General features: G+C 35.3%; 1 protein-coding gene across 1 annotated transcript; it reads left to right on the top strand.

Moving 5' to 3' along the window:
- The first annotated feature begins 699 nt into the window (after positions 1-699).
- On the top strand, positions 700-22,310 carry LOC132086483 (long-chain fatty acid transport protein 6-like). Its single transcript, XM_059492198.1, has 12 exons — positions 700-934; positions 1,523-1,570; positions 5,090-5,575; positions 6,530-6,742; positions 7,525-7,683; positions 9,356-9,480; positions 12,740-12,934; positions 14,340-14,430; positions 16,677-16,875; positions 17,204-17,301; positions 19,112-19,242; positions 21,536-22,310. Exons 2-12 carry the CDS (start codon positions 1,549-1,551, stop codon positions 21,710-21,712), a joined length of 1,896 nt encoding a protein of 631 aa, XP_059348181.1. The 5' UTR covers positions 700-934; positions 1,523-1,548; the 3' UTR covers positions 21,713-22,310.
- Positions 22,311-27,964: the final 5,654 nt, after the last annotated feature.

Here is a 27,964-nt window from a genome sequence, read left to right as displayed (position 1 = left end):
ACTGAATGCCATAATTATGCATCAGGAAATATTCATATATATATAAAAGATAGGTCTAATAAAAAGTTTAAAATACACACACAGGAATCGAGCCATCCACATGTATTCAACAACCTTTTAAAAAGCTGTCTAGCTTGTACTTTTGAGTTTCAAAAATTAGGAGGTTGGTCCACATGATTTAAACAGTCAGTCAACAGTGTGTATGTTTTCATTAATGTAACCTTATCTACTTCCTCAATCAAGTGCACTGCCACTGCCACAAATATAGTGTCCTTTTTCAGCATTTACATTGTATAATAAGAATGTAAACAGATTTTTTGTATATTTGTATGACTAAACTCTAAAAATGTGTTAATCATAAAAGGCTTTTGTTCCTGTTGCATAGACTACATGACAATGCTGACAACGGTACTGCCATGTTTGCTGTGTACTGTATATACTGTATTTAGGAGCATATGGAAACATCACTAAGTTGTTTCTATTGCACTGAAACAGTAATTTCAACAGATTAGTCCTTTCCCTCAGTACAACCCTATGTCTTGCTGCTTATCGTCCTTTTAAGCATATAAACCAGCAGTGCATAATTGACTTCTTAATCTTTTAACAATTAACTCTCAATACAGACAGCAAATACACTTTGTTCCAAAATGCAGTGTCCAATTCCCTTCCACTCACATGCTCCAACGCAGCTGCAAGGCAAGGAGCTACAGATCTGGGGACCTGTGATATGCAGGGGACAGAAAGGAGTCTTTCCCTGTGTGTCTAGGCCCGCAGTCACCAGTAACACACTCTAGGTGTGGAGCTTCAAGAGAACATCTGCTCTGAATAAACAAACGTTTTCAGACAACCCATGCAACCTTCCTGCAAGGGACACACAGGGGCAGAAATTAACTGATTACATACAGGACGTTAATCAGCATACACAGGAAAAAAGGTTGGTAAGCAAATACTTTCCTTTCTCATTCAGATACTAGAAAAAGAACTGGGTATAAAATTGGCTGAATTATAATACTGGCTTCTATTTAAAGATAATTTCTTATTTTCCATAAAACAATGTCCCATGCATGCATCAGAAATCAAATCAGAGATATCGTTTTGTTTGCTTGCATTAAAATTTTCTGAAGCTCTGCTTCAATCAGAGAAGCATCTCTATCTATTCCTACTAATTATATGGTGATCTTCAAAACTCAGATTTTGCTGCCTATTGGTTAGGTTGCTTTTAGCAAAGGTAGCATGTTGTTTCACTGTAACAAAGCTGATGGATTACTTGGAAGACAGAGTTCTTACCATAATTCTTGGTAAATATTTGAGCTCTCTGTATTTAGAATCCTTCCCTGTTTGTCATTATTCATGTGGTTGCCAGAAAATAATGAAAAATAGTCCATTGTGTATTTTGATACCACTGACTACTTCCTTTTGAATTTTATTTCATTTTCTAAAAAGGCAGTTAAGAATACTTAATAAATACTTTAAAATATCAGTTCTCATTAAAAGGAGATGTTTTCAATCCTTGTGATTGCAGAGGAACAGCTGAAAAGAAAAAAATAAATGGACGAAGAAACCAGAGAGAGTAAGTAAACAAAACCCTGCTTTTCCCTGCTTTCTGACTCTATGGGACAAAAAAAGCCATGACAAACCAAACCTAGTGAGTTTGGTTACCCATTTCAATTAATTAAATTGAAAATTTGTGCTTGCAAATTTTAAAACAGAGGTTGTGTGACAATCGCTCAAAACACTAAGTCTTTTAAAGTACTATTTCCATCTTGCAGAGCTCATACGAAAGAAAGTCTTGTAAGCAGATTTAAGGTCATTGTAGCATTAACTATGAGGGCAGTTACAGAAGGTCTGTTTCTCAGGTATTTCAGAGACATCTCAGGTGGCCAAGAGAGTTAGGACATGAAGGCATAGAGGCCAACACACAGGGCTGTTCACATTCCCCTGGGACTGGAGAGCATCTCTGGATAGTCTCGCTGAACTTTAAACCACTGAATGATTTTTGTGCTATTGCTCTCTCCAGTACATTCCTTGTCTCCAAGAGCTGCCCTTCTTGCACAACCAAAGCTGCAGACATGTCGTAGCCTGTGTCTCAGGTGGCAACTCTGTTGTCCTGTTTTCCTTTTCTCTAACAGAATAACGCCCCATCAGAACCAGGCAAAGAGAAAGGGAGTTCCAACTGAGAAGAGCTGGCAGTCAGTTTCCATCGGATTAATACTTCTTTGGCATAGAATGCTCTCAACAGATAAACAGATTAAGACTAAGGACTGGAAATAACCAAACTGCACATTAATTAAAATCAGGCTAAAGGAATTAATCGAGTTATTTTAAGATAATTGCTCAAATGCTCTTTCCAAGACTTCAGAGTAAATTTACCAAAGACAACATGAGAAAATATCTTAGAGCATCCAAGGCTGGATGGAGCTCCGAGCAACCTGGTCCAGTGTGAGGTGGTCCTTGGCAGGGAGGCTGAAATTAGGTCCCTTCCAACCCAAACCGTCTATGATTCTGTAATTCTTTATGGACTTATTGGACTAGGTTTATTTCTGACCATGCTGAGATAAAAATCTCAATACATGTGCAAAAAAACTCCACTTCATGGAAACTTGGTGAAAATAATGCAAACAAGAGAAAACACAATAAGATTTCATACTTTGACAGACAGCCTCTAAAAAACCCAAATACACCAAACAAGCAAACCATGCTGGAACTTGACAGTAACTTAGTACCTGATATTGTGAGAAGGATACAAAAGGTTTGGTTAGACTGCAAGTTAAGCATGCATTTAATTCCTCCTTGGAAACAACTGGTTTGCATTTACAGTGTGTGATTTTTTTTTTCAAAAGTGTTATGAATTTTGTCTAAATTTGAGAAAACATTTCCTTTTTCTGAGCAGCCCCTTCATTTGGAGTGTAATTTAACTTTCTGTGCACGTACTTTTGTGAATGCTTTGGACAAACCTTTCAAGCAATAATCAAAAGCAAGCTTGGTTGTATTGCCAGAATACTGCAGTCAAAAGCAAGCATCAGGCTTTTCATTCCAGGCATACAGCAGGTGACAACAGTATGACTCCTGCACTGCAGCTGGCTGTGGGACTGTAATCTCTCTCAGAGAGATGCACCCTCTTTCACAATAGTCACTCTTTCCTAAAATTCATTCCTTTTCTATATGTTCTATGTTTTTCCCTTTAATTTTCTTTAGTTTCTGCTCCATAAACATTATTTTGAGCTAACAATTCTAAAACAAGGGCCTTTCCAATCACATTCAAGTGTGAAAAGGGTGAACCAAAACTAATCCTGACACAGCTTTGAGGACTAAATTTTTTTCCCTTTAGCCTGCTTATTTTTCCCTCTATTTTTACTTTGAGTTCTTACTTATAGACCATGACTATTTTGGTAATAGAAGTAATATAAGAATGCTAAAAGAAAGCTAGGGCTGAAACCTAGTCTAACATCATCATCCCTTTTACTTATTTTCTCTTAAGATTATGGGTTTATTGGTTCAGTTTATGAAGTCTGCCAATTGGACTTTACCTGGAGTGAAATTTACTGGTTGATTCATTTCAGTGAATCTTGCATGCTTGCATGTGGCAAAGAAAGCTGAGCAAAGGTTTCCAAGTCATAGACAAGCCATGGCACTCAGGAGGTCTTCTGTTTGTGCCCTTGGCCATTAAACAATAACATTCTGAGAAAGGCAGAAAGGCAGTGAAGGAGCCATATGAGCTAAAACAGAGGGCCTTTTAATGGCACATCTATTGGAAGAATAAACTTGCAGCTACTTCAATTGTTTCTTAACATAGAAAGATGAGACATTTGGCCAGAGAGGTAACACAGTGTAATCAAGAAGATTTCAAGGTAACTAAAAATGTCTCTTTACAAATTGAAGACTTCAGAAATTGATGGGTTTAGAATTTTTGTTTAGAACATTAAAACATTGTACCTCACATGCTTTAACTTCATTTGTATGTTTATGTGCAATTAATGCCTGATGCTTTAATTTCTAAGCTGCTCTTTTAACAATACATTTCATATACTTTATGATGCATACAAGATCCTGCTTTCTGCAAGAATTCCCCTGAATTTTACAAGTATATTAATTGAATATTGTTTAAAATGTAAACAAGCTTGAGGAATATAACAAAAGTACAGCTTGTCAGTAAGATATTTCTAAACTACAGGGTGGAGGTCATCCCATTTAGAAAAGCTTCTCAGATTGCTGAAGTGTTGCTGAATCATAAATTGTGACATAAGACATTTCAAATATTTGTAGTAATCATGGCTGAAACTTTAAAAAGGAGACTGGTCAATGCTATCAATATTATGTTCAAAGGATTTTGTATGATCTTCAAAACTTCTCCCCTATGACTGTTTGAAAATACAACAACTAATTTTTGCCTGAAATACCTTACAGAATTAATAATTTTTATGCTACAAAGGTTGTTTTCCAAACATCAGCTTGTGTTTGTGCACGATTTTTTTTGAGACTGCAGGATGCTATTGTAAGTAATGTAAATAATATAAATATTGCAAAGTTATTCACCAGTTATTGCAAATGCCAGAAAATCCTGTGGTGAAAACTGGATACTTCAGTAGATGAAGAAGTTTCAGAGTATGGTGCCTGCAATTTGTGTATGTTCAGTCTGTTGATCAGACTGTTTAAACTTTTGGTCTCAAATGGTCTCAAATTCTGTCACACCAGAAAATACAACTTAGGCAGCAAAGAACAACATTTGGTGCATCTTACAGGTATATGGCACATAACAAACTTTCATGCTATACATATGATAGTATATGCCTGACATGTTTGTTTCCACCTTTTTTTAGGATTTGCCATGGGATAGTAAAAAAATCTAGACATAGTTTTGATTACAAGTTAAAAATCCTGCGCAATCCTTTATTTACTCTTAACTCCCTTCTTCTCTTTTGTGGATCGTTTATTCTAGTAAATCCCAATAAGGTATTTTAACAGTTCTCAAATTAACTGCTGGAATTGTAATTACCTTGTTAACTTTCATTCTGTGTCATAAAACTCAGTGTAAATTATTAAAATGCATGTATTTTATACATCTGAGATGACTAAATCTATTATTGCCCAGCTCCAAGCATGTTATACACGTGGATTTCAACAGTTGCTGGAGGAATATTGGTGCTGTGTGTCTCTCTGAAGATCTTTCTCCCCTATTTCTGGGCAGACCTGATCTATTTCTTGAGACGGAAGAGGTCAAAGGCAACAGTAAAAAAGTGGGCAAAAAATGGAATTCTCTCCATAACTGACCTTTTCAGGCAATCAGTGGAAAAAAATCCCCACAAGCCATTCCTTATCTATGAAGGGACAGTGTACACTTATCAGGATGTGGAGAGGAGGAGCAACAGGGTAGCACAGGCCTTCCTGCACTATGGGAATCTGAGAAAAGGTGACACTGTGGCCCTGCTGATGGGTAATGGACCTGACTTCATCCATGTCTGGTTCGGGCTAGCCAAGCTGGGCTTCGTCGTGGCCTTTCTCAATGTCAATATCCGCTCAAGATCTCTCCTGCACTGCATTAATACATGCGCAGCAAAAGCTCTGGTCGTAGGAGAAGGTAAGTTCTGTGTTGTGTTTCACTTACTGCTCACTTTCTACTGTTTCCTGCTTTTATCAAACATAGGAAATCAGAGCCCTTCAGAGCTGCAAGCTCTTTATATATACACACACTTAAAAGAGGGGAAGAAAAGGAGGGGAATAATTAATTAAGGAAAGAGATAGTGTTGTCTAAAAAGGAGAGAAAAGAGATAATGTCTACATTTCAAGAGTATAAATCCCATGCAATTAATTAGTAGAATTAAAAGCTTAAATCTGAAATTCTCCAAGGACAAGGTATCAGCAGCAATAATCATGCATCAGCAAGAAAACAGCCTTGGAAGATACTTTAGCATAATTTGATTTCCATTTTTATTTATTCGTTTATGTGGCTTATATAAAACTTCACTTACTACAGGAAGACACAGATTCCCTTTGTGATTTCCTTCAGGTCAAAATACCTGCATAAAAATTTATGTTACTTTATAACTACTTTAAGTAGCGATCCCGAGGTAGCATTGCTTGAAGCAAAGATTACAGTGCAAGGAGCTGCAATTTCATCTCTGTTTATGGCACATTATGCAATACTAGGCAATTTATGCATATTCTACTCCTGTGTTTTCATCTTTTGTACAGGTTGGCAGTAGTACCATAATTCCATATGAATCTTTGAGGGTTTGCTATTTGGTATACGCACCAACTTTTGGAACAAATGTGATTAAATTAAATCTTATATACTAGCATCATCAACTAAGTTCATGGTATTTTACCAATTAAAATAAAAGCCACATGAGAAATATAGGAATCTTGAACATCACGATGATTTTTTCACTGTGCAGTATGCAGGTCTGCTCTCCTATGCCTGTGGTAGGTTTATACAGTGGTATGATATATCATTTCAATGCTAGTAATCAGTTCTGCAGTTGTATTTATTTTAAAAATTACCACGTGTTTTTTGTTTGTTTTAACTTGGCAGATTGTTTAGGACCAATAGAGAAAGAATTTATTTTGAATCTCTTGGAAAATAATGTTGCTGTCTGGATGATGAGCGCCAGTTCTCCTTTCCAGCATGTTCACACCCTACCAGACAAACTAGACAAGGTGCCTGATCATCCTGTTCCTTCTCATCTTGGAGCTGTCACTGACACAAGAAACACAGCTCTGCATATCTTCACATCGGGAAGTACAGGTGAGGATATGTACTAACAAAGTACAGCTGCACCTCTGAAAATTAAGGCAGTATAAATTAAGCAAAAAGACACAAAAAGACAGAACTTGAATTTCCAATTCAAGACAGGGAGGATTGATTTACTTAGAAGCACAGTATACTTTAAAGTGTTTTTGAAATTACATAAGAGTGTAATTTCAGTTACTGAACTTCTACATAAATACTCCATGGCTGAAATTAATTTCTTGAATATAAAGCAAACAAAGTCAGTCTCTAAGAGTTGCTCAGAAAGGAAGAACAGTGGAACCTCTGCTTATGATTCTGAAATAGGAGTTAATTTTAGAGTGGAAGAATGGGGAAATCCATCCACTAGTCAATCCAAACAACTTCATAGAAGTTATTTGTATTGCAAGTAGAAGCTGAGTGACAGTGGCTCTCCAGAGGTTTCCCCATTCTCACTTTCTGGCAAGGGAAACCTGCATGTATATTTGACCTGCACATGCCTGTGAAGGTCGTGGACTTTGTCCCCCAAATGAAACAGACATGGCAGGGGGGTTGGGAATACATTTTACATTATCCCTTCCAACCCTAACTACTCTATAATTCTATGTTTAAATAGAATTACAGGCAGAAAGAGTGAAGGAGCTGAGAGGCTAAGGGGATATACTCATAAAACAGCAAAGCATAGGACAAAGACTCAGAAGAAGAGAATTCTCCGTGTACATTCCCAGCATAATTCTACTTCAGCAAAATTATTAATGCATGCAATACAATTGAAGTTATTTGCTCTTTCCCTTTGACAGGTTTCCCAAAAGCTGCTATCATCACTCACCGCAGGACTCTGGCTGCCTCCTTGGCATTGACTCAGTGTGGTGCAGTTTCTCAGGATATTATATATGTCACTCTTCCCTTGTACCACATCAGTGCTTCTCTTCTTGGCATCAGTGGATGCATTCAGTTAGGTAATATTTACCTTCTATTTACCTTCTAGTGAAGTTCCATTAACTTGACAAGGCTATAACATCTTAATATTAGGTGAATAAGTGCTTGGTAACTCAAATATTATGTTTACCAAAAATCTGTTGTAATTTTATCATTTTTATCATCTCCCCCATTTGCGGACAATATCTAAGGTATATGCACAGTTTTGAAGCTTAGAACATACACTAATAATTGTATAAATCCAGCATAAAATGACTTGAGGTCTGTGTATTGTTAGCATCACTGCATATATTCTGTAGGTTTAACCTGAAATCATCCTCCTACCCTATGCCAAAAGTCTGTAAAGGCATTCACACAGGCATCTGTGGTTGATTTGTAGTGTCAGAAGATACAAATGCATTGTGGAAGCCCAACCTTCTGAATAAGATTGACTAAATGTGTTGTGGAGCTTTTTCAGTCTCTTATTTGAGTAAGACCTACAGAGTTAGATTCATCATCTCAAAGTGAAAAACATGAAAAAGGACAAAATCTCCCCTTCTAAATTTGATAATGGGAGTTATTTGTAGAGAGCTATCAACCAGATATTTGCCAGGTACATCCTCATTTTCTATCATTAGAGTCTTGCCTAGATGCTGGGTTTTGGCACGCCAAGTATATAACTGGAGTGCTTTAAAAGACATTTCACTGTTTGGTTTATTCAGGAACAAGGCAGGCAGGCATGATGGCTCACAGTAACTGCTGGCAAGACTGCTTCTGCTTAACAGAAACACAAAGGGGATGAGAAAATGAGTGTGTGAAGAGGTTTGAGGCTATGAATTTTCTTGGGACAGAAAATGTAGGGTAATGTCTTTTTTAGGTGTTTAGATAGAGATCTGGGAGTCTGGGATTTGAATGACAAAGCTTTGAGGAGGGTGAGGCTGAAGAGCTCTGAAAGGTTTCAAGATCAGGGAGGAACAGGCAAGAGGGAAAAAGAGGAATAGAAAGGTATTCAAAATTTGGAAGGCCCTGGGAAATGTCATACAGGACAAAGACGACTTGGGCAAAAAAAAAATTTTGAAAAGATAGAAATTTGTAAATTTTTGACTTACAACACTTAGGAAGTGATAGGGTGGCAGATATGAGAGGGTAGAATGAAGTGGCTTTTGAAATTGAAAGCTCTAAAAGAACATCAGGGTCACAGAAAAGAAAATAGTTTTGATTCTCAGTTGTCAAGGAACAGAAAAAGGGGAATGAAAGGGAAACAACAAAGACAGCCTGTTTCCTTTTCACCACTTGTCACACAAATAGAGAAGCTGCGAGCAACAATTTTCCCCATACCAAGATCTTTTTTTGGAGTTAAACTAGCTCATGATCAAGACAGAAACAAAATGTTTAGGCTATTCCTAACAATGAATGATCATTAAAAGATTTGCTTTTGTTGCTTCTGTTACTCTAAGGTTTTAGTTACTACTCGTAAAAAGAAACAAGGCTTAGTTGTGCAAGTTTCATTTAACAGATGGATCCTGTTGGAAATAGCTTACAATTTATTTAATTAGCTGAATTTATCATTAACTGAATTAAGAGAATGACAAGTTTTTTCTTTCTTTTTTTTTTTTTTTTTTTTTTTTTTTTTTTTTGTTACAATAGTGGTAGAAGACAAGTGGTTTATTTTAAAGGTTATTTTGAAATTTCTTACCTGTTTTCATCACATAGGAGCGACCTGTGTTTTGAAGAAGAAATTTTCTGCGAGAGACTTTTGGAATGACTGTAGGAAATACAATGTTACCATGTTTTTATATATAGGAGAACTTTGCCGCTATCTCTGCAATCAGCCCTGTGTAAGTTCCATTTGCAAATGCAGCTTTAAGACATAGCAAATCTGAAAGTTAGATGGATTCACTGATTTCTGAACAGTGTAGTATTTTCAATGTTTGATAGCTTTTTACAGCGGTCCTTGTGTCTTGTGTTCATTGCTATTACCAATAGCAATCAAGTTTACACCAGCAAGTGCAGTGGTGACAAAGGAACGAGCCTGGCAGGACAGGACACGTACCCCGACACTCACAGAAGTGCCTCTGCAAAGCCAGGCTTGTTGGCTTTTCATCTGAGTGACCAGCAGGTCACAACAGGTCAGTCAGGAAAAGGTGTAAGCTGTAAAAGCTTCAGCATTCACAATGACCAAAAAGAGTTCATACCAGATTGAATGATTTAACTATTTCAGTGCTCTGCTCCAAAGTAATTGTTTATCAAGAGTGATCTAGTATGTTCAGTATTTAATGGATGATAGTTAATTTTTAACTTTGAAACTAATGAATGAGTTTTTATTAAGTCTTTTTCTTAGAGGTCTTCCAAAGGCACACTCTCTTACATGCCTGTATATCAGATGATGGATATATCTCCATGAAGCCAAAGTACTAACAGTATGGTGCAACCCCCCTGAGATAACAGTCCTAAAGATCATGACCAGGTTTGGAAAAAATTAAAATGTCACCAAACAGTGACAAGTCTGAAAATGCTTACTAAGTAGCAACTCTCACTTCTCAATGATAGCTTGGTTAATTTTTGGGACAGCTCGGTTAACTTTTTAAATTTTATGCTTGATAGTTAGGATATTACTGAAGGGAGGTGACAAGAAGTATTCCTACATACCTCAGAAAACCTCATGTTCAAGCACAAAGTTCAAATGATCTCCAATGGTATTGGTCAGAGATTAATGCAAGGACTAGGAACAAGAAAATATCTGAAAGAATTCTCCAGCTGGTTTGAACAGAATCTTATTATTGGGTGGTCTGGATGTAGGAGAGGGATCAAAGACAAAAAGTACTAAAGGGTACAAGAAGGATAGCTGTTGGCCAGAGCTCAAGCCTATACAAACAAGCCTGAAACACAACTCAAGCCTGGCCAACAGCAACTACTGTATCAGTAGTCCATGGATCAGGAAACCAAAAAGGAATAATTAGCTAGGCCAGACCAGTTGTGTAAAGGTTTCTCCTGCAGGAAAAAGCAATGAGAACTATATTTTCATGACTCAATAACAAAAATTTAACAGAGAACAAATAGATACTTAACTGGCAACTGGTAAGAGGGAAAACCAGAGGTGGCCTGGGTGAGTTGAGGGAGGTGAGGTTGCTAACAGGAGTGGATCAGGTACATCAGGAGCTCTGTCAACATCACGTATCTTACTAGGCTATGACCACATATAACATACAACCAGATGTTATATGCATATATAATATCTAACCTCTACTGTATCACACAGGTTCATCTGCTATGAAAGAAACCCATGCAGGGTAATAGGTCTGGTATGGTTCAGGTCTGGGACTGAACATGCTGGACCTGTTGGAGTATGCTCTACATCAGGCACAGGGTGTCTGCCCTTCCCTCCTTTCACTGAGCATGCCAGGTCTCACAAACTGAGAAACAGCATGGATTTGGAAACTAGGAGGCACTTGGGGATTTCTCCATGTGGACAGAAACTCTGTGACTGAGTATGTCAAAGAATGTTTTTAAAGAGAACCATGTAACTTTTAAATAAAGACATTTAAAATTCAAGGTAGTTCAGGAAAATGTTGCAGATCACACCTGTTGAACCGGGCGTGAACCAAGATAAGAATGTAAGAATAACAGTTTCTCCTATTGCTTGTAATCTGTCAAACTCTTGAGTTTTACTTCAAGTCTTACAGTACCACAAAATACATTAGGGAAAAAATCAAAACCCGTCATTTCATCCTGAAGACAAAGTGTTGAAGAAGGGACAACATTGTGCATGAAGGAAGTCTTCCAGTCAGCGTCCCAGCTGGTTTAAAATTCAGTTGGATTACATACATGTGACCAAAAACATTTATTCCTTCAGAGTTACCATTAAAATTGCAAAAGAAAACACGTTTGATTATGCAGAAGTAGGGAATATTAAACTCCAGTTTCACTGCTGTGTTTAACAGTGAGGTTTGGTCTCCATTACAGTTATGCTGTTGTGGCAAATAATTTATCTGCCATAAAATGCAGTTCTGGATCAAATGAAGTTGTCTGCTAATACATAGTTCACAAAACAATTTTATGTGAATGTTTTTGAAAGTCAAAAGTTTGTGACTCTGCTAAAACATTTCAGTGCAATTACAAGGCAAAGTTCCATCTTTAAATCACCCTAATATTATTTACAAATCAAACATAATTTTACAGTTTTAAAGATTGGAATAACGCTGTAACAAAACCAAACCAACCATTTATTTGATTTGAAGAAACCGTTCCTGTTGACCTGAAATAAGTTTATTTTCTGCTGACATTTAGCCATAACAGTAACTTAATTACTCAATCCCAACTACACCTCCAAAAAAGTGAGGGCTTCTGAGAGTCTTGACCACAGTCCTATGGGCAGGGGGCTGTGCAGTCTGCTCCTATGCCAAAAGCACTTATGCAAGTAAACTTTTGAATAGTTTACCACAATAATTGCATCACTAATACGTAACAAACAACACATTAACAACTACATTTTGACTGCAGATTTTATTATAATCTTTTGATGAATTTGGATTTAAGATTAAAAATGAACCTAATAATATGAGTTATTATAGCTTTGAGTTATTCTGCTGCTTTTTCAGGTTCCATAAGGAACATGGCAGATGTGAAAAATTTTCTACCAAGTATCATTACAAAAAGAACCAACTTTTGTGTATCACAAGTGTTTTCTAAGGCACGATTTTGTTGATACAGGAAAACTTCTCTTTTTGGTGGGAAAGGAACTTCCATTCTATGGAAAATGGCAATTCCTTAAAATCCATTTATTTACAGCTAAAATCTTTTAAACTTTTCAATATACGTCCTCTTTATAGAGTTCATAAGTGAAAATTCAAAGAATTACAGAAATAAAGTTTTCACCCTGCAAAAGCCCCTCAACCTCAGATCAAGATTGCTTTTGCTTTTCTGTTTTATTTTTAAAAAATCAACAACAACAGCAAAAAACCCCATACGGTGAAGTATTTTAGTCAAGGTGGCAGTTCACAAATAAAAATTGTTCTGTTAGAAAGTACTAGGTCAATTTTAGGTATTTAGATCCACTTTTCCCAGCTACAGGATGTTTCTTTTTGTGTCTGTTCACAGAAAGAAGAGGACAGAGTTCATGAGGTGCGCATTGCCCTTGGAAATGGTATTAGACCTTCTGTATGGAAAGAGTTTCTGATGAGGTTTGGCCCAGTTAAAATATTTGAATTCTATGGGTCCACAGAAGGAAGTCTTAGTTTCCTGAACTATACTAATAAAATAGGAGCTGTGGGCCGTGCTGGCATCTTCTCAAAGGTAAGGATTATCAAATCAACCAACCAACAAACCTACCAACCAATTAACCATACAATAACTTTAAAAAAATGTAAAAGGCATGGGAAAGGCAGAAATCGTAAAGAACAGGAAGGAAGAAAATGCTTCCTTCTTTCCAGATACAATAATAATAATAATTGGTTCATGAAAACAGAAGCCTTATTCTTAGCCACTTCCTTGACTCTATTCTCTGTACATGTATTTTGAAGCCACAGTAAATATACACAATGAGTACATAGAAGCTTGTGTACCCAACTTTTCCCCTAAAATATATTTAAAAAACCCCAAACTGTCTGTATAGAAGTGACTACCCAAAGGACTGGGTAATGACAATTCTTATTAATTGCTTACTAATCATCCTGAAAATTCACATATAATAAATGATAAGGCCAGAAACTAGTTTTGATTTGACTTTTTGTATTAATCAGGAGATAGATATTCCAAAGCAAACTTATGCAAATTTGTTCTTTGGCTGCATCTTCACTCATTAAAACTAGCATCACATTTTCTCTGAAATAAGATTAACAATATAAAAAAAAATCAAAATTCTCAGCAAATAGAGGAGAAAAATACTAATTTCAAAATATCTAAGCTATACCTTTACAAATACAACCACTGTTTAAACTCTCAGTGTTTCTACCATAAAAACACCCTGACAGTCCCAAATGCTTTTCCAATTTGTACAGTTTCTGTGACTCATGAACATTATACAACAATGAAATAGTATTCAAACAATACTAAAGATTCAGATCAGTTAAGATCAAGACCAGATTAATGACTTCCAAATGATTTCTGCTTTATATCTGAGATGCCAAAAATGCCTTGGCATGATGATGATAACAACTCTGCAAGACTTTGAATCTTCTAGCAATCTTAACCACGTGGATGGAGGATTGAGGCAGGAAAGACTAATCAGGTCATTAAGTTGAAAGTTTCCATTTGCATCTGTCTGGTGTAATTTTTGAGATGTCTGTAAATTTATTTTGGATTTTTTTTTTTTGTCAGAGAATCATCTTGATTTGCATTCCAGCAATATTAGAAATGGATGGCAGTTTTAAAGCAAAACTGACAATTTGATCAAAGGCACTTTATCCTTTGTATAAATTATTTGAATCTGACCCTACTCTTAGACAAGGGCTTCTTTTTATCAGTAAAGGAGATGAACACTCACCTTTATATGTATTCTTAGTGTTGCTTATCATGATATGAACACTTTCTGACAATTGCCTCTTAGAATACTGTCAGTTTATTTCAGGCTGTCTCAAGTCTTCAAAAGTCAATAGGGACTATTCATTAATTCAAAGCAATTCTTATCCAATCTAGAAAATTAGTAAGAAAGAGGTGTTTTTAAGTATGCCTATGTGCTTTTTTTCTTTTTTTTTTTTAGTTTCTACATTCTTTTGAGTTGTTGAAATATGATGTCTGGAAACAAGAACTTATAAAAGACGAAAATGGAAGGTGTAAGAAAGCACCCATAGGTAAGGAAAAATATTAGTTATCTGTTAACTAACAGATAACTCAATTTAGAGGATGAAATTCCTGTAAGCTACAGATTTTTGACATACACCTAGAACTTGAAAATAGAAAAAATTGGAAAATAGATCCAAACAGAGATCTGTTGCTAATATATGCAATAATATATCCAAATATTTATAAATTAACCCAAAATAAAAAATTACAATAATATTAGAACATTAGTAATATTTGGGACCCATAATATTTTTATTCTCACTTGAGAAGAACTTGTTCCTATTCCTGGAAAAATCAGATTTTTTAGTGCTTCTTTTTTTTTTTAATAAAAAAAAAGATACAGTAATTCCCAGCTATGTTGTGCTCTGAGGCCAGATGTTTAAAGATGCTTTCTAAGTTTCAGATTTAAAATTCTGATGAAGAACAGAAAAATTTCAAATTGTGGATCATATTTTTATGATTAGTGACAAAACCAGATTTATCATTTTAGTACCTAGAGTTTCACAGATTTCCCAAAATCCTACTTAAAATGGAATACTCCACCTCAAAGAGTTGAAGCTCCCAGACTGAAAATAAGGTAGCCTCCTAGCTGAGAATATCCTTGGGAAAAATCCCCAAAACTGAGTCTCACCAAAGACAGCACTGCATTTATCAAAGCCACATCAAATATTCATGTGCCTGTGTACACATGCATGAATCCATCTGCGTCAAAGTTAACTGTTGTGGGGAAAAGGTCTTTAACATCACTGGTTTTAGTATGTAGATTTAATTATCATAGAGATAAAAATCATGAAGGTAGAAGAGGAAGACCTAAATGATAGCAGGTTATGATAATGTCAGATCTCAATGACACACAGTAGTACTGGTCATCAAATCAGCAATTATTATTGCTTATATTTGATAATATAACTTGATATATTATGATATGATATAATTTTTATTATTTTATTTTATGGTAGTAGTACTGGAAGAAAAAAGTAGCAATCTTCTATTTTTTTCTGATAAAATATTATTTGCTGACAATATCCAAATAAAGAAAAAGATTTTTTTTTCTTGAAAAGAGCTTGCTTCCTCACTACAGTCATATTAGAAAGTGCACAAAAAAATATTGCGTTCTCAGTGAAATTGATAAAATTCCCAGTTTCATGACACAACTAGAAAAATTTTGGAGATTACACATAATTTTTAGGTAACTCTGAAGCTGTTGCTGGATGCAATGTGAGATAGTAATGACAGTAAATTCACAAAACGGACTGGACAATCCTTCTGTAAAAGTGACTAGGGGTTAAAGCAACTCTGTTTTGTTTGGTTGTTCTTTTGTTATAAATTATGCATGGTATTTGCAGCAATGCCAGCTCCTCTTCTGAAAGGTAGTATGAGCTTTCATTCTATTTTCCATATGGAGTGTTCAAAAAAATGAAGAGGATTAAATTTAGGACGCAGAAATACGGCTATGAAGAAAATTATTTGTTGGAAAACATTTCCTGACATCTTCTGAAGGAGTAAAATAAATGTTTTTCGAAGATGGAATTATCTTTAAATCTCAGGAGCACATTGAGAACAAAGCCAGTAGTTATCACAGATAAAGAATAATACAAGAAACATGTTTAAAGGGCATTCTGAATCAATTCCAGTGCAGTCAATGGAAGATTTGTCCTTGTTATAAATAGGACTTAGGCAGCAACAAGGAGTGATGCCCAGTAGGGATATGCTTCAGACCACAGAGACCCCCTGATGATCAGGGGCACACATTGTGGATTACAACTTGTTTTGTCACACCAGCACACCAGTGCTAAGGCAGTAGCACCCCTATCCTCTGGAAAACCTCAAAGCCCTCAAAAATCTTAGATACTATATATTTTGCCTCTACACATATTGTTTGACTACCATCACCCTTTTCTAATGACATAAAGATAAAGGATACACAATGATAAATCATCTTTTCAATGGGTAAATGCTTTTACCAGGTAAGTGATGTACAACACACTCCAAAGATCTCTTCCCTGTGGTCCAGATTTTTGGAAGAGAAGGACGCAAAATTATGTTCCCTTTTCCACTCACCCATTTCTTCTGTTCAGGGAAGAACTAAGGAAATGTAGCAATAAGACACATAAAACCGACGTGGCTTTCCAAAGGATTTTTAATATGATAATTTATGCTCCTAATAGCTCACTCTATATATGTTTAGATATATGTCTCCCTCTCTCTATATATATAGATGTCTGTACATGTTTCCCCTTTTCATGGCCTGCAGGTAAACCTGGTCTTCTAGTTTTTCAAGTTACTGAGGATAGCCCATTTTCTGGATATGTTGGAAATAAAGAAGCCTCAGAGAAGAAACTCCTGCGTAATGTGTTTGTGGAAGGAGATGTGTATCTTGACACAGGGGACCTCCTAGTGATGGATGAGGATGGGTTCCTCTACTTCACTGACCGGGTGGGAGACACTTTCAGGTACAGCACAAAGTTAAGAGTAAATCCATGGAAGAAATCACACAGATGCATGCCTGGATGACACAGGTCAGACATGATGAATGTCAACTTTGAAAAATTCCAATATGTTGGAGTGCACTTTGGTGGACTTGATTCCTATCCTTAGTGATTTTGTTTAAACAAATTTGGCACTTCTTGTATCACTGGGTGTTCAAATATGACGGCACTAAACCAGGCAATGATTCTTCAGTTAAGAATGTCGCCCACGTTTAAAGTAGTCCTCTGTCATGTATAGAATAAAACATGTATAAGCTAACATCTATATTAATATGAGAAATTTTTTCAACAGGTGGAAAGGAGAAAATGTTGCTACTTTAGAAGTTGCAGACGTCATTGGTATGATGGATTTTGTCCAAGAAGTTAATGTTTATGGTGTAAGCGTAAAAAGTAAGACATTTCCTATAGTTTAAGAACATAAAAGCAAGAGAGTAATTTCTTACTGTAACTTTTCTGTTCTTGCAACTTCATGCACAAGTACATGTAAGGATATAAGAAGTTTCAGCTTGTCAATTCAGGCTTTTCTACAGTTTTTGAAATTTCAGTTACAGTAAAATGCTGCATTTAATAAACATGACATGCTGAAATTTTGTAATGAATGGAAGAAAAATTTGGATAAATTAAAAATTTTAACAGAATTGAGACATATGAAGCGAGAAATACAAAGTTATGAACTACACAAGACTTCTCTTAGGCTACAGGCTTTCATCTGAAAAATGGTAAGATAGAGTATATTAAAAGATAACGTCTGAAACCACTATCTTATGAGTACTGTCCAAGAACACATAGATTTTTTTGTAATTGGAATGTTCTCAATCACATATGATGCTTCATAAAAATATAAAATATCATGCTGAAAAGCTGTAGGAAACCAAATTACAAAATTTTAAAAATTCTCAGAAGATGACGCCATTGAAGAAACAGGTGAGGAAGACAAACATTTTGTGATGCCGAGTAACTGTTCATTATTTCCTTTGGAGGCAACTAAAGTCTAGTATTAAAAGAAACTAGTCACATGAAGAAAAAGCTGTCAAGAGATAGCACTCAGAGATGGGAAACACAATGGGTTCAAGGAAAGAGGATACATAAAAATAAAATTAAAAGGCCATCATCTGAATGGTTGATCAGCAGGTGGCAGTCATGCAGTGCATGCAAATAAAATTGTGGTCTAATATTCAAACCATCTCTCATTATCATCTGCAGCTGGAGTTGATGGGGGCTCCTCGAAAGGGTTATTGCTACCTCAGGCAGTAAATAGCACATAAAAAAATGCCTCAAGATTCACATCAATTTTTGCTTGCAGTGTCAATAACATCTAGACAGCATGGTCTTCCATATTTCTGTATTGACTTGAGTCTCAAATAACAAACTTCACAGCATATCACCAGTTCAGTAACAGCAGATTCATTTTCAGGAAAAGGAATACCCATATTTTTTCTTTCCAGTGCCTTTAGGCAGACCTCAAGGCTGCTCATTTTTTCTGAACAGGTTTAACTGTGGCAGTTGATTTCTTCCAACTCAGATATTTTCTCCTCTTAAATTTTTTTCTTGTGTTTCAATAAATAGAATGCAGGAACTATGTCTGGTACATAATTTTGAAAAGGGTTTTGTTTCAGTTTGCATGTCAAACATAATTTGATGCCTGTAATTTACTAGGAATCACTTACCTTTTTTGTCACAAATTTGTCTGTGGGACAGAGTACAAAGCACTCAGCACTGCCTTTACAGTGTACAATAGGCATTTAACTTTATATAGAACAAGTAAAGTCTTATACATGTTCATATCCATTAGTCTTTGTATGGTTGTATTCAGGTTCTCTTTTTACTTAATGCTCCCTCTGATTTAATTAGTCATCATATTACCAGTGTTCAGGTAGGAATAAAACCTAGCAGGCAGTTCCAGCTACAGAGAATTCCCAATAAAAAGACATCAGTGACATTTTTTTAATTGAATAAACTCACTGAAAGTAACTTTTAAAGTTCTCAAATACCATGTATAAATAAAATAAGTAAAGTAATAAAATATCATAAACCTAATGAATAAAATATCATATAATTTATACTCAGTGATGTCTGAGAAAACAAGATGGATATATCACAATATCAATTTACTTGTTCTAAATATTATTGAATACCCCCAAATGTTACAAAACGTTCATATATGCTCTTACTTGTCATACTATTTTTCAATTTTTTTTAGATTATGAAGGAAGAACAGGGATGGCAGCTATTGTGCTTAAACGTTACCACAACTTTAATGGAGAAAGACTTTATAAGCATGTTGAGGCCTTCCTTCCAAGTTATGCCCAACCACGCTTTGTGAGAATCATGGTAAGACAATAAGGTGTCTGCCACTTGTATTTATCTTCTGTCTGACTTGAAAATTAGTCACTTCAACCATGGAATGCAGAATGCATTTTACAAACAGTTCAAGTAATTGAAAACAAAAGGAAATAGTACCCTAAATTACTGTTCCTATGATTGCTATTATGATGAATTTTAGCAAATATATGATGAATTATGTTTCTGTTTTGTGTTATGGATCCATCCATACCTAAGAATCCTAGATGGGATTAGTAACTTTGCTGTTGGATTTTGCTTCAAAGTTCTTTAACCAGTGTCTTCTTCTAGTCAATAGAAGACTAAGCAAAGATATGTGTAGCCTTACTCATAAGAGTTCTTCTTACAACGGGGTGACATGATCCATTTCAAACCTTTTCCTGATGTGGCTGTCCTTGAAGTGATTATTATCCACTATTACTGACAAGGCACCAAGGAAATACTGGGTTATTTACAACAGATAATAAAAGTTTTATGGAGATTTCCTAATGTGAGACTTAAAATGCATTCATATGTTTTAAAGAACAAAAGCAGAACGGGGATACCATTCTTTTTTTAACATCCACCTTAAAATACAAGGATTGCACCCCTTGTGAGCACCCCACAGGCTGATCTGCCACCAAGCAGGAGAGCATGAACTGCAGAGGGTAGGAAAAGGCTCCACATTGCATCATCTCAAAGTTTGTAGCTCACAGTTTTCTGCTGTTAGGGGATGCTGAGAGGCAGTTTTACTTTTCCCTAAGTACTGATAAATAGTCAAAAAGGTTTAAATTGAAGAATTTATAGATTGAGAAAACTTTTTTTTTTCACTAACAGATTACTGTACTAAGTAAATGTACCTTCACATGCAGTAAGCATAGGTTATATTATCTGTGGGGCTTCAGGACATATCTGGTGTCTTCTGGGAAAAGCTTTTGGAACAGATCTGTCTTTAGAGTTCCACTAGATTGAGCAAATCTATACAGTGCTCTAAGGTTTATATGTGTGGAACCAACCTGTTTGCATTTATTTGTTCTCTGACTAAATCTTTTTTTAGGTAGCTGAGGAGGAGCCAAAGTAAACAAAGTTTCTAGCAGTACTAATTAACTGATATTTACATGTGTGCAAATTTTTATTAAAGGAAATAACTTCAATTTAAAAAAATCAAAATGAGAAAAAATTGTTGTTGCTTTATAAAATGTCTTAGGGGAGTATAGCAGCATACTTCAGTATATGCTGAACTCACAATTTTCTGTTTGGAAGAAAATTTATTCCCTTTTCTAGGTCCTGAGAAAGAGGTCACCCTAATCAACAGTGACAAATACTTGAAATTCTCATGCAAAATTGGATTAAAACCAAAATCACTCTTGAAAAATTTTCAGTAGTCCTTATGTAGGCTTTTTCTAATATAACTTGCAATTATGGTTGACTGGTTTTGTGCAAATCAGACAGACTGATTTTCTGTTCTCAGTATCTTCCACTTGATTCTAAAAGAATAGCAGAGGCATGGGGACAAGGATGCAAAAACCCAGGGGACTCCAGGGCTCTGTTATGTTTTCCACCTGAGTTTTTTTAACTTCCTTCCAACAAGAACTAAAAAGTGGATCTTTTCAGCATGGGAACTAAAACGAAATGTTCACTGTATTGAAAACACGTATAAGTAATAACAATGCTTGAGAACAGTCTGTTTTAAACTTTTCTCTACATGTAAACAACATTTGAAAGGCGAATTATTTATCTACCACTTCTGCTCAAATACCCCAACCATTGTGTGCAGAACAACTTGTTCATGAATTGGCATTTTAATAATTGCTGTATAGAAACTCCTTATGCACGCAAATAAGACAAGAGGGCATTTAACATTGTCAGGTTTAATGTTTTAAATTAAGTTTAGCAGTAGGAAATCAGAAGAGAGCCAATACCACAAAATCAGTCAGCTCTTTGCAGAGTGAACCACTTGTTCCATACTCTACTGATTTTGTGGTGGACTGCCCTAAGGAAAGTTAAAAGAAAATTGCATATATTGAAACAGAAACTTGCTATCTTGTGTGTTGCTTTAGCATGAAAATTAATAAGAAAAAAATATTAATTTAGATTTAGATTTAGATTTAGATTTAGATTTAGATTTAGATTTAGATTTAGATTTAGATTTGGATTTCACTGCACTTGGGAATCTGATAATTGTTTAACTGAAGAAATTGTATAGTAAATTGTATGATCTATTTTATTCAGTAAGTACATCATAATTTCACTCATATAGACTGAAACGGAATATTGCGCCTTATTTGAATTATTTCTTTCATAGGATGTTATGCAAACTACTGCAACTTTCAAGCATCAGAAAACACATCTGGCAAATGAAGGATTTAATCCAGAAATTATATCCGAACCTCTGTATTTCATGTATGAACCTGCACATTCTTATATTCCTTTGACAAGAGAGAAATACCAGAAGGTGGTTTCTGGTGAAATACGTCTATAAAGCATAGAAATAAAATTAATCTATAATACAGAAAATTTCAGATATACTCCTGAAACCACTTCAGGAGGAGTCACTATGCAGTATTTGTTTTAAAAACACAAGGTATTAAAATTAATCTTATGGTATTAAAATTGGTCACTTCCAAAGATACAGACACATAACAACACCTAGTTATGTGCATTGTGTAGGCTGCACTGCATCTGCTCATATAATTTCCTCACACATGGGCTTACATATGCAAATTTTTATTTCACATTTCTCACTGATTCAAATTATTTTTGTCTGAGCCACCATTATCTTAAACTAGCTGAATATTTTACACACGTACATTTTATTCTGACTCTGCTTTTAAAATTAATAAATAATTAGATCAATAATGTCCTAGGCATTAATAAAGTGAGCCATCAGAAACATAAGCAAAATACTGCACAAGCACTGTATGTAGATCTGAGTTCAATATTTGACAATTATACAATGTAATATTTAATTGTAGTATTTTATGTGATGCTCTACTTCAGACTTTTATGGAAAATAAACATTCAGTGATGAAATATATTTGTAGTATTTAGTGTACATTATTTTCGACAATTTACACCAGAACACAGATTATTTGCAAAAATTCACACTCAATGGTACACTATCTCTTTTTTAACTTACCAGTTGTCATATTCCTGAAGCTGAATTCTCATGAAAATAGGACAAAATTTACTATAGCTTCTAGGTTTTACTTGAAGTGAACATCTAGAAACTCTTAAAAAGAGCTAGAAAGTTTCAAAGGCAGAATCAAATCAGAGAATATAACATTAGCATACCTGCTGGATGTACTTTCCTTGAGTATACCTATCTGGTTTCATTTAAAAATCAAACAAGTCTTCACTTACATGAGGGAAAACTTCCCTCCTGTACAATTCCCTGAACTTGTGTGACCTTTTGCCCGGATTAATAAAATACCTGTACAATAAAGCTAATGCTCATCCCAGTTAGAGCCTTACAGACTTGCATGATTTCCCCAAGCATAAGACTTATTTTTTCTCAGTTTTCAGTATGGGCTATTACTACCACTGCTAACTCTGCTACCTCTGCCATAATGCAGTGATGCATGGCAACTGACCCAAACACCCTTGGTGCCTTGTAGAGCACAGGACACCAGCAGCCCCACACCACAGGAGCCCATCACCTAAGGTAAGGAACAATTTAACTAACAAAGGAACTCTGTTATGATCACAAAGGTCCAAACCCCTTGGTGACACCATGTATCTCTCAAGATCCTCTGCCATTCCACATCACAGAAGTGTGTGTGACAGAAGCAGATGCGGCTTGAGGTCTGGAAGGCAGTAGGTGTGGGCAGAACTGGACAGATGGCATCCAGCACACCAGACACACCTAGGGCACACCAACATCTCCTATGAGACATAGGAGCTTGGAGTGAGAGAAGCAAAATTGTAAATAAAAATCTTTACTTTTAAGAATTGTCCATTTGTGGACTAGGAAGAGTACTGAACATAATACAGGTTTGAGGAAGGCCCAAGGAATTTCAACGGTTTGAATCCATTATGGGACTCTATAGCACCCCAAAAATACTCCTTTCACTAAGACAGTAAACTTCTGATGTCCTGCCCAGTTTCTGGGAATCCTATTATCAAGAAAGGAAGGGATTGGTCATTCATGACTGTTGAATATAGTGGTTTCTCCAACTACTTCTACTGTGGTCTTCTAACACATGAAACAATAGTGCTCACCTAGAACTCTTCTTATAAGCTGACACAATATTTCCAAAATGTCAATAATTTTCAAAACATGACAGAATATTGAGACAGCTGTGAATTGGCTATAAATAAAATACTTGTATTTTTCCTACCATCTAAAGGTTTATATAACTATGCATACATGTAACACTTAAACATGTAGAACATTAAATTTTATGAGGATAAAATATAACTGCCAAATAACTGCTATATAACTGCTGTTACCAATACACTTGATTAAGTTTGTAACATTTACAAAGCTCCAAAAGCCTCAGAAAAAAGTGTCATTTTCTCCCTTTATTTGTATTAAGAAGATGTCCTACAAACTACTGTTTTACTGCCAGCTATTTCTTCTTTTCTCCTTCACCTCTCTACACTTAATTACTTCCCAACATTCATTCTCCAGAAAAGGTTAAAATAGAGCACCAGACAATGATCACATTTACGAGGATCTAAGCAGGAGATGGTTGAGGAATGGGTCTCTTACACCACAAAATTACTGTGGTTTCAAGATCCATACGAAATGTCCCATGCATGTGCAGAGAAGGATGACTACCTATTAACTCTTAAGCATCTAAATCCTTTTCTTCCTCCCCTCTTGTTATCAGTTATTTTTTGAGCTTTCAAAAGTAGTTTCCTCTCATTTCCACAGAGCAGAAAAAAAGGATATGAGAAGAAAACTAAGAAAGTGAACAACTACTTTTGCTACAGAATGTTTAAAAAGTAACATTTTAGAATATAACCCAGTTATACCAGTTAATAAAGTGGTCTTCCATATAGAAGACACAATTGGAGAAATCAATGTGAGGGAAGAAAAAGAACGGCAACATTAAATGAAATATGGCTTTAATGCTGATCATGTACTTACAAGGCTCTCCAAGTTTACAACTCAATCCTATGAGCGGCTATTCCTCTCTGGAAGGGCAAACTTTTTTAATGTTAAAGTCCTAGATCAAATGTTCCACAAAGCAGAATGCAGATTATGCCTGCTAGTCTCCTATATTACTCTGAGCCAAGACACAGAAGTAAGTTTTCATATTTGACAGCTACTAAAAAATGAATTGGGATACTATTCTCCACATACTATAATAAGTATAATGTTATATATTTACTATATATTGTATAATACTAAATTTAAATAAACAGCTGACACTTCAAAATTTATGATTTTTTAAAAGAAACACAAACCATCAACAATCTCTTACATCCAAAATGTGTTATTTAAGACAAGTTCTTTCTTTTCCCTCAAAAATTTGAAGTATCTCACTTCTCTGGTGCTTATGCTACTAAAAAAGCAATGTAGTTCCCTAAGGTATATTAGTCAGGTTTAGAGTTAATGCAAATATATATACATGTACTATTGTATTATCTGGATATTAAAAGGATAAATGTCTCAAACCCTCTCAAAATGAGTTGTTTGTTTTTTTTTTTTTTTTTACATTAACAAAGCATTTCAGTATTTGGTGTATGTTTCTTTGCTACAGTGAGATTCTATAAGGAAATTTTTCAGTTTTATTCAATCACATTTTTTTAAAAAAACTTCACTCTGAATTTCACCAAAGGAAAATTAAACTCCTTTATATTTCCTTATTGGCTTATACCATACTCCAGGCAATCAAATTGTTTTGAAGGGAAATTGAGCATAATAATTACAGCACAATAAATAATTAATGGCACTGTGGTATGAGTTTATGAGTTCTACATATGTCAAGAATAAAACAGATTCCAGGTAATGGCATGTAACAAGAAGCCAAATAACAGATGCATTTCTTGTTATACTTTGGGGCTTTATTACTTAAAAACAAATATCACTACATTTAAAATATAAGAGGCTTTAGAGACTTTCAGAAATAGTCTTTATTACCTCCTTATAAAGGTTTCTTCACAACATGAATTTTCCACTTGGAAGTATGTGTTATGTTAGCAGTTTCAATCCTATAATAGCACACCATTTTCCCCAGACTTTTTGTCTTATTTGGTGTGGCACATGGTAACCTGAACTTAACAGTTCAGTAGCCTGTGTGGCACTTACTGACCCATGCATGCAGTTAATTTTATCTTCACTGATGATAGAAATTACTTTACATTAATTGAAATAATTAATTTCTTTGTAAGCCTTTCAAATCCCATGCTACTTACGTTAAAAATATAAATAAATATGCATACATCTGCATTGGATAAAAGCCCTGAAAGTATAGAGAACAAAAGTACTGAAGGCAAATTTAACCTATCTGCTATCTATAGGGGCTAAACCAGCCACCTAAACTGTGGTATTTTAGTATCCTTGGGATGCATGATGCTTTTACATAACACTGCACACTTCTGTTTCATTTATTTCAGTATGAGCACTTCATAAAAAAAAAACCAAGATGGAAGACTTCGGTAAGAATGTCACAGAGTGGATACTTCTAAATGCTGGTTATGGGACATAAGTGTAGAATTGCTCTTTAGCTTCCTGAAAATTTCAACCTTGAGATACATTTTGAAAGAGATCTATATATAGACAAAAATAAAACTGTTTAAGTATGAACACTGAATTTATTTTAAAATATACTTTTTAGAGAAATTAATACTATTAAATACTGGAAATCATCAGTAAGGCAAAATGAACACATAGTCTTCATACCTGGGTGAATAGCATCTCAGAAAGAAATAGTATTACATCAGAAGGGAGGAATCTAGGAAATTACTACTTTCTCACATTTAAAAATAAGTTATAAGACTTCTACTAGGAAACATTTTACACTGGCATTACATTACTTTTTAATTATTAATTTATAATTTGCTAAATTACAGGGCATATTACACTTCAGGCAGCTAAATAAATCACCAATAAATCACCAATCAATCACTCTTACTTATTTCCTAACAAAATAATTCTGAATTTTAAGGCTTTGATGTTTACTTCCAATAAGGTAGTTGAAGCCATAAAATACACATCTATGTAAGATTAACATTAGGGGATTTTAAAGAATGCTTAGATGTATAGGTTATTGGACATTACTAAAACTATTTGAATGAGCCTCAAAAACTGTAAGTATTTCTATTGTTTCTCCTACATGAAAATCAGACACACAAAGAAACATCAGCTAAAATTGTCACTGAGCGCTTGAAAGTATGACAGGACATGTGCATGCAGAAGGACATATTTCAGTCCACTTAATTTCAAGTGTACTTTGTCCCATTAATACTGGTCACCAGTTGTGGAGATGTTCCTCAGGAAGCAGAAATCTTCTTCTTCCTCTCTTGGATTTGAATGGATGCTATGTGTGAATCATCTATTGAAGGTAAATGGGCCTCTCTAAAAGTTAATAAGTTTTATTCTCACTACAATTTGGAGAAAGACAAAGCATACTACAAATTCTTGTGCTGGGGCACAGAACTGCCCAGTGATTCTGCCTCTTTCCTATTCCAATATGTATATAGGTCAAACTCAACTGTATTTCTACAGTTTTGAACAAAAACTAAACCTTCTAATTTCAAACTTAATGACAAAAGGGACGAATTGATTGTATGTGGTGTTGTTGGGTTTCTATTCTATAAACTCAAATCACAGAACAGTATCACATAACACCTTAGAAATTTGGCAGAATTAACTAGAAGAGTTTTCATTTTCTTGTTCCACTCTTCGCTATCTTAATTGTATTCTTTTTAATGCAGTAGGTGGCCAGAAGTGAGTGAGTGAGTGAGTGAGTGAGTGAGTGAGTGAGTGAGTGAGTGAGTGAGTGAGTGAGAAGGAGTTTGGGCTGTAGCTTCTTATACTATTTTTGGCTAACAATGAACTTTCAGAAAACTTTCCAGGTTGACTTCCATTTTTCTGACTTACAGTAAGGCAACCAAGATTATTTTAGCAGAACAACTGATGAACTGTATTAATCCTTCTGGTTTACTCCTGCAATAGTCAGGAAGTATTTTCTGATCTTTATTGTTGCTTTGCACACCCAGTCATTCACTCATGTCATGTATCTAATTCTGAATTCTATTACTGTTCTATTGTGCAGAGTCTAAAAAAGAGCAGATATTCCTTGTTGACAGGGGAACCAACATTCATTTTTAAAACAGACAGGTAAAACCCATAAAGCAGCAGTAGACATTTGAAGCACTTTTATGAGCAAATGAATAACCTTGTGGTCCTAGCAGAAAAGGCAAAAAAATCTCATAGAATCTGGCTCTGCAGAAGATACCAAATGTGCAGTCCTAGCTTCAAAAAAGAATTGCTGTAGGCACATGAAAGCATAAATGTTTACTCAAAACATGGAAACATGACCATGCAATTCTTCTTCTCCATGTGACTCTTCTGAGTTCTGTCTCAAAAGTGCCTGCAGGTGGAATACCTCCAGCTGTAATCTGGACAAATCTCTCTAGCCACTTGGAGCCAGCTTTCACTTAGGAGGCTTCAAAGAAAACTGTTGCTGCAGAAAGAGGTGATGATTTCCTTTGCTATTAATCTATTTTTAGCTTGTGCTGTGGTAGAATATCAGGGTATGACAGACCAGCATAATTTTTT

Source organism: Ammospiza nelsoni, chromosome Z, assembly GCF_027579445.1.
Source record: "Ammospiza nelsoni isolate bAmmNel1 chromosome Z, bAmmNel1.pri, whole genome shotgun sequence".
Lineage (NCBI taxonomy): Eukaryota > Metazoa > Chordata > Aves > Passeriformes > Passerellidae > Ammospiza > Ammospiza nelsoni.
Note: the sequence above shows the minus strand (reverse complement) of the source record. Positions and strands in the feature narration are given on the sequence as shown.

Bases quoted from the DNA above. Each gene is read 5' to 3' on its own strand.
- LOC132086483 (XM_059492198.1), top strand. From the start codon at position 1,549: ATGGACGAAGAAACCAGAGAGA. The intron at 7,684-9,355 runs GTAATATTTACC...TTCATCACATAG, and splicing joins CAGTGGATGCATTCAGTTAG to GAGCGACCTGTGTTTTGAAG. The intron at 9,481-12,739 runs GTAAGTTCCATT...GTCTGTTCACAG, and splicing joins ATCTCTGCAATCAGCCCTGT to AAAGAAGAGGACAGAGTTCA.